The sequence below is a fragment of the Myodes glareolus genome, chromosome 8 (assembly GCF_982192425.1).
Source record: "Myodes glareolus chromosome 8, mMyoGla1.1, whole genome shotgun sequence".
NCBI classification, from domain to species: domain Eukaryota; kingdom Metazoa; phylum Chordata; class Mammalia; order Rodentia; family Cricetidae; genus Myodes; species Myodes glareolus.
In genome coordinates, this window is record NC_142033.1 from 70,613,378 (window position 1) to 70,626,895 (window position 13,518).

Here is a 13,518-nt window from a genome sequence, read left to right on the forward strand (position 1 = left end):
AACACATGTCCTCAAATTTCCATGGTCTCGTTAAACGGGTTTATTTCGATTTGTTTTTATATAAAATCAAGAAGCTCGCCCTTCCGCAAGTACGGACTCCTGATTAAGCTCTTCTCTTCCATCCTCCCTTTTAATTTTGCTGCATATTTTAGACAAACCAACAACACATCGTTTCGCTGGAAAATTCATAAATGCACTTTAGGGTTTTTTTTTCTTTTTCTTTTTTGTCTGTTTACGGTAACAGCCTGACTATCCCAATAAATTCCCAGTCTGGCTTAACACCCACGATACACAATAAATTCTCAGTTGGCTTTGATGGTGGAAGGGCACACAATTTTTTGTTTGTTTTTTTCTCTCGTGGCTTTACTGAACTGTCCAGGTAATAATAAGCACTAACACCTTTATAATAATAAAAACACAACACCACAAAATAAACAAAAGCCGCTGCTGCTGCAGGAGTATGCCCTTCCCCTCATCCTGAGTAAGCACCAGCCCATCCCTGTTTCCCCTCATGCTTCAGTCCGGGTTCCTATCGGCCGGCCGCAGACTGAGCGAGGGTAGGCATTCCGTCCTCACTTCAGTCCACTGCCAAGGGACCGGCCATTTCTCCTTTCCTTTCAGGACAACCGGGCACCCAGGAAGCGGCTCCAGCTTAGCTGATTAGAGGAGCCCCAGAGGCAGGAACTCTGGTTGCTTGAGCCCGCTCAAAAAAGCAAAGGGATCATATCCCCCCCCCCCCCCCCCGCCCACCTCCCGGGTTCAGCAGCACCGTTCTGCTGCCCTGGGCCTTACTAGAGGAACCTCCAGGAGCAGCACTCCCTGACCCGTGGAGCCCACAGAATCCTCAACTTTGCTTGTGCCTGGCCTCCCAGCGGCTTCCCTGACCCAGAGTCCGAGCTCGCAAGAAGCACTGTGTTCATTTTCTACCTTGTTCCTAGATGGGGCAGTAAGGCCCTTAGGAGTGAGAGAGAAGGCTCCTGTAAGCTCACCTGGCCAGTGCCCAGTACCTGGGTCTCAACCCAGCTGGGCTGTTTCTCCTGAACACCCAGATTTGTGTGTGTGTGTGTGTGTGTGTGTGTGTGTGTGTGTGTGTGTGTGTTGACTGTATTGCAGTTTTCCCTGCAACTGGTAGGGTAGGGGTTCATTTTGCAGGAAGGCCATTGATTTCTCCAGTGCCTACTGTTTTCTTTGACCTGGGATAAGACAAGAAGGAATCTTCCTGGGTGTCTTTGCTCTCTGAGCTACCCCACCCCACTCCCCCACCCCACCCAGTATCTAGAGAGATGGGCTAGCCTAGGGCTGCTTCCAGACTCCTGGTAGAAACTCAGTTGAACTAGGAATATTCCTGACTGACTGGTAAATGTGCATGCCCTGTCTGAGAATGGGAACTGCTGTTTTCACAAAGAGAATATAAGAGAGGGTACGAGTCACACGCCAAATGGGAAACTGAGGCCTAGAAAAGAAGACTTGCCTGTGGACCGCCTCTTGCCAGAAGGAGAGGGTCCACTGGCAGCTCTTGTATTGAGGTGCACTCTTTGCCTCCCATGAGTCAGGAGACCCCTGTAGTTCAGGGTGGTTGCAGCTGGACCTCACTTAGCAGTGAGTGAGACTGGGCAGGGAACCAGTGAGGAGGTTCACCTGGCAGAGACAGATCAAACCCATTCATCTTTGGCCGGCAACAGTCAATGCAATGAGGTGTGCCTGCGATCAACACCAGGATCAGGACTCACTCAGCAGCTGGTCCTGGCACGCTCTAGGCCCTGAACATCCAGGGCTTGAATGTTGTGTTACATTTGGATCAGTTCTTTCTATTTAGGGCTGTCTTCCTACCCTGTATCCCTGAACCTGGTGGACTCTTATGGGACATGATGAGTTTGCCTGAACCTGGTGAACTGAACCAGTTGAGGAGCTGCCCTATGCATCACCAGGTCCTGTTCCTAGGTCCAGGAGATACCACTTCCTCCCTGAGGGACTCCAAGACTTCCCTAGAAGGCTGGCGGGGGAGGGGGGAGAGGAGGGCTAGGGAAGTGGACAAGTGGACAGCTCTCTTAACCAATGTTGCTAATTCTATCAATATATATATATATATATATATATATATATATATATATATATATATAGTACTCCAGCATCATAGATCCTGCTTGGCACAGCTGGTCAGCTCCTTCCCCAGTGGTTGTAATGAGGTTCCATTGCAGGTGCCCATAGGAACCTGTCCCTTGTGGCCACATGTGGCAGGTGACTCACCTAGGGTATTTCACTGTGGCTTGGTAAGAAATTCTGATGAGGACACATTTGCTGCTGAGGGGCTCAGAGACACTCTATGGTCAGCATGCGACCTCAGCCCAAGGCACCAGATAGTAACTGGAATCACATGGTCTCACAAGGCTTGTCCTGGGTTTAACTGTGCATTTTGAAAGGACTGAGAATGACCAGTGGCCCGAGCCCCCTGAGACCTTGACAGTGAGGCTAGCATTCCCACCTGGAGTACAGCATGTAGTATGTATAGGATAGAGGGGTGCCATGGGAAGACCCATTTGTATATACAGGACAAGCGGAAAAGGCCATTGCTGCTGCAGGAACCTGGGCTGTGCTAGGGTCTGCAAAGTGCCCCTGGCTTTCCAGGGTAGGCAGAGATTGTCCTGAGAGCAACATAATAGCATCAGAAATCTGATGAAGGCACTGTGGAGAGGTGAGAGCAAAGAGGGAGAGGTAGGCCTGCTTGTTTTGTTTGGGGACAGCCTGTGACCTGTTTGACCAGGGTCCAAAGCCTTTGAAAACTCCAAGTTCACTGAAGTGAAGTATAGTATAGTCTAGTCTCTCCCAGACAAAGCTGACTTTACTGGCAAAGCAGTTCAGGGTACCCAAAGGCAGAGAGAGAGAGACCAGGCTCTGAACCCTGAAGAACCAACCATGGAGAAGACTGACCTAGAGAAGGGACTGCTGGTCAAGGACCAACGTACCTTCCACTTGAATCTCAAAATATCCATATCCTTAGGGCATGAGAACTGAGTGCAGCAGAGGAGGAAAGAAGGGAGGTGCTCCGTGGAGCACAACACCGGGTCTCCATAATGGAAACCAACTCTTTGGACTTGGGTGGGGATGAGAAAACATGAGAACGAACGAATGAAAACACACACACACACACACATACGGAGGACTCCCCCGGGCCCTTGGCGCCTTCTCCTAGGCTGTCTGGCGCCACCGTGGTCGCCCCAGGCTGCTCATCTCAACTGTGGGATGTCTACTTTCAGGTGAAGTAGGGATGAAGACAGGTCCAGGGTTCCCTACTAAAACTGAGAGTGAAGTGACCCTTTCAAACTTGGAAAGCCCTCTCCCAGTTAGGCTCAAAAGCACACCATCAGCACATCACTGCACACAGGGCCCACCTGTAGGCAGGGGCAGTCAGCTTGGGGACAATGGAGACAGGTGACCCTGGTGGTCTGGACTGCCCGAGGATATAGATGGACCAGAGGAAGCAGGAGAAAGTACCTCAGCACCTTGATGGAAGAACCAGAACTTTGTTTTGGTTCCAAGAATTTCTACACAGAATCTGCTGTCTACCGCAAGTGCTGGTAAGGGCAGTGGACACAGCCTCATGAGCGCTTGTGACTAATTGGTAGTCAGAGAGAGTCCTACCTTCATCTGCCTGTGCCTTTTGGTTTCAGTTCCCAGAACTCTAGAACATACTATCATCTTTACATCGATACTCCTCTCTCTTGAATCTTTATGCCTTCCACGGAGGTTCAGAGGGCCTCCCTGTCAGGAGGAGAGTAAAACTGAGGACCTTAGAGCAGGAGTGTGATTCCAGCCTGCCCCACCCACGTACCCCAGGACAGCCTTCCCAAGTCCCTGGCCAACTTTTGGAGGGAAGCACCCACTCACTCAAGCCTGCTACCAGAAGAGTCTCTGCCCAGCGACCACACAGCAGCGAGTCCATCCAGAAAACGTCCCTTTTTATTCCATATGCAAAGAAGTAGAGTCATCACAGAAAAAAAAAAAAAGTCTTCGCCAAACCAAGAGAACGAAAGCCGCCCAAGAGAGAAGCCCTCTTCGGAAGAGAGGCCCAAGATGAGATGTCCCAAGGCCCATGGCTCTCTGCGCTGTCCCCTCGAAGGGGACCTGCTGTCTTAAGTTCCTGTGAGGTCCCTCGAAGGGGCCATTTTTAGTTAGGAGCAGGGTGCCTCGGGGACAGTCACCATGCGGTTCCTTGGCCAGCCCGTTCCAAGTGTCCGTTTGCCCGCAACTGCTCAGCACTCAGTGCGGCGAGAGCTGTCTCATTGCCGCTTTCCTCTGAGCCGGGCTCCAGCCCTGTAGCTGGCTGCGAGTCTCCCGCTGCCGCCGTCTGGTACACTCTGGAGCGGCTGCCCACAGAGATGGCAGCCGAAGGTACTGCGAGGTGCGCCTGCACTGAGGGCGCGGGCTCACACCAGCCCCGGCATCTGCGCGCGCAGGAAGGGCACCGAGGCAGCGGCGGGGAAGGCGGCCAGCGGGTAAGCCAGCGCGCCGGAGAAACCGAGCAGCGGCGGCGGTGGAGCGGGTGCGGGCGGCGCCAGCGGGAAGGGTAGCGCGGGCCCCGCGGCGGCTGGGGGACTCTCGTGGTAGAGCACCGGCACGCGGACCAGACGCTGCGCGCTCGGCGGGGACAGGCTGGCCGCCTCCAGCTCCGCCGCCAGCTGCCGCTTCCACTTGTTGCGACGGTTCTGGAACCAGATCTTGACCTGCGTCTCGGTGAGCTGCAGCGAGGCGGCGAGGCCTGCCCGCTCCGCGCTGCTCAGGTAGCGCTTCAGGTCAAAGGTGGACTCGAGCTGGAAGACCTGGCTGCGCGAGAAAACCGTGCGCGTCTTCTTCTTGCGGCCACCGCGCGCCTCCCCTGCCGCAGCCGCTGATGCTGCCGGGGCCTCTGCCAGCTCCGCCGCCTCCTCCCCGCCAACCGCTGGGCCCTGTGTCGTCGCCTCCCGCGGCAAGGCTCCCGGCCCGGGACACCGCGGCCAGGAACTCTCTGCGCGACCCATCTCCTCGCAGGCCTCCGGAGAGTCCCGGTCGCTTGCTGCAGGGGAGAAACGGGTATAGTGGTAGGTTCTAAGTGTCTGCACAAGAAGGAGTCTGAGACTGGCTTCCTCCCTCCTTCAAATCCTCCACAGCCAAATGCCACGAGCTGGGAAATATTCCCTGAGCAGGGGTTGGGGCACCTTACACTTGGAGGTTGGGGGAGTGGCAGAGGCAAAGGCAGAAAGTGAAGCCCAAGACTAGGGCCACAGGCAAACACGTGGCAGCAGACACCCAGAGGAGGACAGAAGAGAAAGAGAGAGAGAGAGAGAGAGAGAGAGAGAGAGAGAGAGAGAGAGAGAGACAGAGAGAGAGTGAGAGAGAGAGAGAGAGAGAGAAAGAAAGAAAGAAAGAAAGAAAGAAAGAAAGAAAGAAAGAAAGAAAGAAAAAGACTAATTCAAAAGGCAAGCTGACCACTTGCTCCTGGCTCAGCTGTATCCCAGACCTAGCACAATCATAGAGGCTCAGGGCAAAAGGACCCGATGTCCTTCAGAGTTATGTACACACAGAAACTGACATACAAGCAGGCAGCTAGGGACCAAGGCCTCCCCATCACTGGGGGGGGGGGGCAGACACCAGAGAAACAGCTCTTAGGAGAAACGAATGCACATCCCCCCAAAACTTCACTGGGGTGACATTGGCACAATCCTAACCCAGACACCCTCAGAGGCAGACCCTCTGTAGTAGCAAACCTACTCCAAGGGAGCACCAGAGGAAGACTGTTCTGTGAACCACAAAATCCCTACCCTGTGTCAAACATCTACCCATATCCTGGGGGCTCCTGTTCACAGAAACCCTCTGGACTCATGTTCCAAATACCAAGCTCAGGGTTGACAAGGGACATCACCAGATTAAAGAAGTTCACATGGGTCCCTGGTTCTCCTTTAGACCTCCGAGCTCACAGAACTAACTCAGACCAACCTGTCCTTCTGACAACTAATAGAGGTCAAGGTGGGCTTTGACCCAGGTTATACCACAGTGTGGTGGGCTTGTGTGTCTGGCTAAACTCTGCCTGGTGTCCTTGGAAGCAAACTGATCCCCCTTGTGCCCCTGTCCAGGCCCCACGTTCAGTGCTCTCTCGGTGCCCACTACAAAGTCACATATCAGGGTGGTTATGTACGCAGCCAGAAATAGGGCTCCCTGCATCTGCACAAAACACCCTAAGTCCCTGAATTCACAGCGGTCCGTGAATTGCGATGAAGTGCTCATCTAACTCCCCTGCTCTGACAGGAATAGGGAACCCTAACCCGCATGGCACGAAATGAGGAGGAGCCACCTCCATGGGGTCTGACAACTGGGCTGCAGGTGAGGAGAAGAAAATGCATCCCGCAAGAATCTCCTCATTGGATTTCAGTTCTACTACAGGCCCTGTTAGGTTTACGTAAAGAAGGCACCCAGACCTGGAATGGGAGACTGGCTGTCGACTCCACATCAGGAAGGTGGTGGGTATCTAATGGAAGAGAGTGGTTGCAGGTCACTTCCTACTTCAGAGCTCCTGGACCTACACACAGGTGGCTCCCAGAGCCTCAGTGGGCAGTCTTTAGCCACGTGTGTTTTTGGAAGGAGGCTGGCAAAGAGGGCTGGGTTGGGGAGCAGTTGGAATATCTTTTCCTAGTCTTTCTTGGGGGTTGCTCTCTAAAGGGCAGGTCCTAAGAGAGGTAAGGACCCTCTGGAGACAGAAGCAGAATCAGGATGTCCAGGCCAGATGGGTAAGTGGGTTCTGGGGCTGAAGAGTCCCCCACCCCCATTCTCTGAGCCCTCTACAGGAAACAAAGGCCAAGGAGGGGGAGGAGCAAGAAATCAAGAGAGGGATGGAAAGGACCCTTCAGAGTGCGCTCCCACCGGCCTCAGCTCTGGGGCTTGGGAAGACCCAAAGGGAGGCCCAGGCCCAGCCAGCCCTGCTCTTAACTGCAGTCGGTAGAGTACATGACACTTTGGGGGCCACAGTTGCTGTGGAAGAAGACCTCCCATCCAAACCCCAAAACTGGGAATCCTCTGCTCAGCATCCCTTTTATTTTAGTGCTTGACCCTCACTGCCTCCTCTCCTCTCCTCTCCCCTCATTTCCCTTTCATCTTCACTGTCTTCCCTCGGCCTGTTTCACTCTCCTCTCTCCTGACCGCAATTTCGCTTTCTTCGGCCCTAATCCGCGCCTTAGTACCTCCAAGTGTGGACCGCCATCCCTGGTCTCCAAAAACTGCTCTAGCTGGCGTTTCAAGGGGTTCTCATACCACCCAGGTCCTGGTACACAGAAGACTACCAGTTCACCAAGCCCTAAGTCACCAAACTAACGCGCAGGGGGGAAGCAGGGCCCCCGCGCATTGCCCACTCCTTCCCACACCCTCACTCACTGTCAGGACTCAGACCACCTCCGTAGCCGCCGTTGGCCCGTGGGTACCACCGCGTCGTGCCTCCGCAGCCGAGCGCGAAGGGCGGCCCGGGCCCGGGAGGTGGCCGGGGCCCTAGGCCCAGCGCCCGCGCCCTCGCTTCTCCGCCCGGCCCGCTGCCCGCGCGTAGCTGCCGCCGCCTCTGCAGCCGTCGCCGCCGCGCCAGCTCTGGGTCCTCATCCTCGGGGTCTTCGTCGTCTTCCTCCTCCTCGCGGAAGCCATCGCCCTGGGCTGCGCGCCCCGCACCCTTGGCCTCGGCTGCCAGCAGGTTCTCGATGAGGAAGGAAGAGGCACGGGCTGGCGTGGCGCGCCCGGGTTCGGTCAGCTCATCCGGCATTGCGGCCGCGGGCCCGTCGGGCAATGGTGGGATCCTGGGGGGTCCCCGGTGCCCGGGGCGCAGCCGCTTCCCGGCCTTGCTGAGATCGTGGCGAGCGGCTGCCCAGCGCACGCGCGGGCCGGCCCTGGAGAGCCGCTTCCCCGAGTGTGGGCGTCGGGTTCCACGAGGCGGGCGTCGGCTTCTGTGCCGCGCTGAACAGGGCGGGAGCGGGTGCGTGCGGACAGCGTTCCCGCAGCTGCCTCGCTTGCCTTTCTCGTAGCGGTTCAGGTCGCCGCCCCGGCCGGCCTCACCGGGGGCGGAGAGGGGGCGGGACCGGGGGCGGGGCGGGCTCCGCAGGCTCAACCCCAAGAAACCGCCGCGTTCCTGAGAGAGGCTACTGCCGGCGACACCGCCCGGCCGGAGCCTGCACGCAGGCAGCGGCACGACCCAGGGCAGGGGGCCCGGTGGTCGCGCGGTGATGACCCCGCGTGGTGCATTCCGGCCGTCCCCCGCACCGGCGCCAGGGGTTGGAGAGGGGCGGGGCTTCGGATGAGAGGACGACCATTGGCTACAGGGTCGCCGTGAGGCCCAGGTTGGCCAATCGTGTCCGAGGAGAGCGAGGACTCACCCACCTAGAGCGTGTCGGAACCCGCAGAACGCGCGGTATGTGCGTGAATTCGTGTGTTGGGGTGACTGTGTATTTGCGCGCATGGAAGAACTATAGCCGATTGGGCTGTAACCTCACTTTTTAAAAGACCCCATGCGTGTAATTTAAAAAGGGAATTTTGTTGAAGCAAGGTTGTAGAAACGCGACATATTTTAAGGCCGACTCGTAACGAAACACGCTTTCCGTGCCATCGTGGTGCGATGGAATGCTGTTTTTTCCGGGGCTTTGTCTCGATGTGTAAACAGATCGAAACCCGAAGGACCCGACCCCCCCCCCCCTGCATCCGGGTGTCCCGCTGACTGGGAGCCTGTAACCACAGCGCTGCTCGCTCTCTTTCTGGCCCACGAGAGCTTCAGGCCAGCCATTATGGGGGTCTGGAGGTCGTGTGGGACAGTGCCTCCTTCTGCCTCTGTTTCTTGCCCTACTCAGAGTGAGTTGTCTTCCCCTGCTTCAGGAGCGAGGTCGCAGAGGGTAACCCAGACTTCGTTGAGGCCAGCGGAGCTGTGACCCACTTTCGACGCGAACAGGGGACAGCCCAGTCACTGAGGGCAGCGCTTCACTGGACGCGGGTTATCACGGAAAGGCGCATTCAGCCGCTCAGTGCGAGTCCACAGCCAGTCCCTAACGAAACGTGTTCCATTTTTCAGGAAGGAGGTTGCAGGCCTAGAGCTTCTGCCTGCTTTCCTTAATTTTCCAAACAAGCGCGGTAGAGGGAGCGTCACCTATTTTCCAAATGGAAAAACTAATGTGAAAAGAGAGTCCCCTGTCCACCTCCTCCCGCCCCCTCCCCAACCCGCCCCATCTCCGTCCCTTGCTCTCCAGGCTTGGAGTCCAGAGCTTGCCCAGAATGAGAGGCAGGATGAGCAACCAGGCTGTGGAACCTTTGGGGCCTGCACCCTATTGTAGCCTCTGCTGCCCACGGCCTGGGTGTGCCTTCTTGAGAAGGATCTCCGGCTGGAAACCTGTTTGGGAGGTAGGCTTTGTGAACACTAGGACTCAATTTCGGACCCATATTCTGCTAGGCAAGAAGGATCTGTGGCAAGCAGCCGCATCTCATAGATGAGGACTCAGATCCACAAGTTAGGTGTCTCCAGAAAGAGTCTAAGGCCCTCAAGTGCGACATTTTTTGGTGTGTGGGCTCAGAAAGACTCAGCGACCTGGGAAGAAGGAAGAAGGGAGACATTAGCACCCAAATTCGTTTGTAGGAGTCAGGCACAAATCCTGGGCCAATGAAAATTGTTTTTAACGGATGAAGAAACCGAGGCCAGAGGGGAGCCCTACTAAACATGGCTGTGGGGAGAACCATGCAACGTAAACAAGTTTCAGGCTCCCCTATGAGTAGTACCTTCCTCCCTGCAAAACCACAAGCCTGTTGGGTGGGTTGTGGCTTCCATTTCTCTGTGCACTGTCTGAGTGGGGGAGCCAGGCAAGACTTCTTCAGAGTCTGGGTTGTAATTCCCTCTGCTCTAGGGTTATGTGGCCCTCACTTGGACTGGCGCCTTGCTGGTAAACCATGGGTAAGTGCCACTGTAGCTTCGTGGGCTTTGAGTGGAGACCTGACTTGCTTAATGCCTGAATCCGAGCACAATGCTGCTGATCCACCCATCACTCTGGGGAGGCATGAGATCAGTTCCTCAACCCTAGATCAGTGAAAGACGGTGGTCAGGAGTGGGGAAAAGGCACCTACCTCTCCTGGCACGGGCTTGGGAAGCACTGCCAAGGATGACACCCATATCAGCTGGAGCCTGTACCCTACAGACTGCAAGTGGGCTGGTGGTTGCCACCCAGGAACAGGGTGTGTATGTGTCAGGAACCAGGGTGTGCGTGTCAAGAACGCCCAAGTCCTGGGGCCTACTAGCTCAGCCCACATGGAGGAGAGCCCAGAGATAAACCTAACTGGCACTGCCTCCCAGGGTCAGATCCTGAGGACTGTCCCCCACCCCAAGCCACACCCATCCACATTCAGACACACAGCAGTTTGCCCAGGCTGTGGTTTCTCTGTCCACTTCATTTGTCCTGGTACCTTTTTACCCCCCTCACTTCTCCTGTGTGCTGGGATCTGTCAGGAAACCTGCCCTAGTCCTGCCCTGGCCCAGAGGCTGTCACCAAAGATGCCCCCTAAATCTGAGCGATTGGATCTGTGGGAGCAGCTCCAAGATCAGAGGAACCAGTTGAAGGGCCACTGCCCGTTTCCTGCAAACAGACCTGTCATTTGGAAAAAGTTTGCAAAATGCCCGTTTTAAATCTAAAATTTTACTTTATTTTTGCTTCCCTCACCCCTCACCCAACCTTATTTCTTCTCACCCTGCCCGCTACACAACACAGGTGCCTGCTCTTGGGTTTTGATTGACAAAAACCAATACTCCATGTATATTTCCTCAGCTTCTTATTTTCAAAGCCTGGGGGATTGGATCCAGGACCCCTTCAGATGTCAAAATCTACAGGTGTTCAGTTAGCTCAGACTGACCTTGAGTTCTAGGTAATGCTCCACCCCCAACCCCCAATGTTGGCATTGCTAGCTTGCACTGCCATCTCTGGTGAATTCCTAAAGAGAAATACAGTAGCATGTGTACCCACATCCTCCCGTGTGCTTCAAGTGTCTCTAGATGGCCGAGAGACCTAGGGAGATGCGGGTGCTGTGGAATCACTGTTCTGCGGCATTTAAGGGATCATGATAGAAGACCCTGTGCCTGACACAGGAACGATGCAAGTTTGCCTTCGAATTATCATTGTTGTGATTCTGGGAATAAAATCCGTTAAAAAATATTTTTGGCCTTTGGTTGGTTGAATCTGAGGATGGGGGATCCGTAGGTAAAGTGGGCTGACTGCCCTGTCTCTACACACCCACCCCGATGATGTGGTGTTTCGTTTGTTTTCCAATCTCTTCTTTCAGGATGGGCACATGCCTGGCACACCTCTACCACCAAGCCACACACCCAGCCCTTTTATTTCTTTTATGGGATTGGGAGTGATAAGGAGTCACATGCAGGGTGTACCCTAGCCTGCTATTTTGTTTTTACCCACTATGTACTAACTTGCCATTCTCATGCCAAAGTTCCGTTACTGTAGCCAGGCAGCATGTTTCTCAAGCCTGGCCGAAGTGCACAGACGTTCACCAGAGCACTCAGGACTCACTGGCTCACGTGCGGCTTGTCTTCAGTTCATGAGGTGTGGGCTGTTGTTGCACAACCGAGTGCAAGCGAGAGGGACAGGCAACCCCACCCAGGCAGACACATTTTCTCTCAGTCTCTGGGGCAGTGGAAGGATCATTGCAGGACCTCTTTACCAAGGACCTCAGAGTGCCAGGGAGAATCTAGCCTGGGAATCACATTCATTGCTCTGCGGAGGGAGCAGAGGTCAGTCAAGGGTTCCAAGAGGGCTCAAGGGGAGCAGATCAGCCCCGCCCTTCAACAGAGGCAGCTGGGGAGGCACTTTTGTTGGAGGGGTAGGTGGGAGATGCTGTAGTCGGGGGTACTCACCCTGAAGCAGTCATTCCCTTCCCTGTAGTGGACGTGCCTGGAGGAGGGGAGCTTAGGTACCTCCCTCCCTGCTATTATAGATGCCGGGATGCACAGAACTAACACTTCAAAGCCACTGCAGACAGCTGTGTTCTTTCCAGGCCTCACCCCTTCCCAGCACAGGGTTCATCTCACTTTTCCTGGTTCCTGGAGCTGAATGAGTTAGGTTAGCTAGAGTGGGTCCTGCAAAGACAGCTGCTAGGAAAGGAAGGTGGGGGGGGGGGGGAGGCTTTGCGGGCCAGGTATAGTAAACTAAACTATACGGTATAGTTTACTAAACTAAACGGTATAGTTCTTCATTCAGAAGGCAATGGGGAATCACTGAGGGTTTTTAAACTATAGATACAAACCTATTAAAACGGGAAGCGTAATCTGAAAGTCAAAGTGACCAAAGAAGGTGCTGCACACAGTCCCTAGCACTTGCAGTGAAGGACTGCAGCCCTTTCTTGGCTGCTGGCACTCACTCCCCAGGCCTCGCCAGCTTTAGCTAAGGACACACTTGCAGAGGTGGTCCTGCTGTGCCATCTCTCCAGCTGCTACCCTCTCCTGGTGGTCACCAGTCAGATCTCCTTGACAGTCACACAACCTCTTCCACATCACAGCCCAGAGGATACAGCCTCGTCCTCAGCGCTGGAAGATTTGAACCAGACTCCAGTGCCCTGGGTCACCACCCCTCACCTCAGCATCTTCAACTTCAAAGGACACTTAAGACACCATCCAACAAGTAGGTCTGTGAGTAGTCCACATTCTGAACAAACCTTTGTTGTATATTTTTTAAAAATCTCTTTTAAAAGATGCATAGTCTAGGGAAAGGGGTTTACTTTTTGATTTTTTGAGATGAGTCTCACAGAACCCAGCCTAACCCCAAACTCACTATGTTGCAAAGGATGGTCTTTAACTGATGGACACTCCCACCCCTGCCCGCCTCTGCTTCCCAAGTACTGGTTCCACTATGGTGCTAGGAACCAAACTCCCTTCCTGTGTGTTAGGCAGGTCCTCCACCGACTGAGCCCTTGGCTGCATTTAAGAGTCTATTCAACTTATGACCCTGTGAAAGTCTCCCTTTAGAACTGGAAAAAGGAAGGTGGTTTTCTCTGCAGTTAGGGGCTTGAAGGTTAAAATAGAAAGGGAGGGATGGAGAGGGGTTAGGGGGAAAAGGAAGGGGAGGAGATAAGAGGAAGGGGAGAGAGGAAGAGGATGAGTGAAGAGGAGGGGAAGAAGAGGAAGTAGAAGAGAAGCTGGGGTGAAGAAGCTGAGATGGGCCAGGATAAGGAGCTGGGGGAAGCGGGTGGGGAGGGAGCTTGGAAAAATACACAGTCCTGGGGTCCTCAGCTGCCCTGCAGTGCTAACAGCTTGGTGGGCTTTGTCCTCTGCAGACTCTATGGTCCTGGAGCCGAGTTACAGCTGGGGCAGTCTGTCAGTTCTGCAGCTCCGTTTCTCCTCTTTGGCTCCTCCATTCAAATATATGCACATGTGTAGCTTGAACCTTTTCCAGGTCTGCAAAAAAGCCTTTCTGCCCCGCTGAGACTCCAGGAACAAACAGGTGCCCTACCAGAAGACAGTGCAGAAGACAGCGTGTCCTC

General features: G+C 54.7%; 1 protein-coding gene across 1 annotated transcript; it reads right to left on the minus strand.

Moving 5' to 3' along the window:
* Nucleotides 1-3,939: 3,939 nt before the first annotated feature.
* Nucleotides 3,940-8,430, minus strand: Hmx1 (H6 family homeobox 1). The gene is made up of 2 exons (XM_085691472.2): nt 7,399-8,430; nt 3,940-5,050 (listed from the first exon to the last, which is right to left on the minus strand). Exons 1-2 carry the CDS (start codon nt 7,769-7,771, stop codon nt 4,425-4,427), a joined length of 999 nt encoding a protein of 332 aa, XP_085547598.1. The 5' UTR covers nt 7,772-8,430; the 3' UTR covers nt 3,940-4,424.
* Nucleotides 8,431-13,518: the final 5,088 nt, after the last annotated feature.

Bases quoted from the DNA above. Each gene is read 5' to 3' on its own strand.
- Hmx1 (XM_085691472.2), bottom strand. From the start codon at position 7,771: ATGCCGGATGAGCTGACCGAACCCGGGCGCGCCACGCCAGCCCGTGCC. The intron at 5,051-7,398 runs GTGAGTGAGGGT...TCTCCCCTGCAG, and splicing joins AGGTGGTCTGAGTCCTGACA to CAAGCGACCGGGACTCTCCG.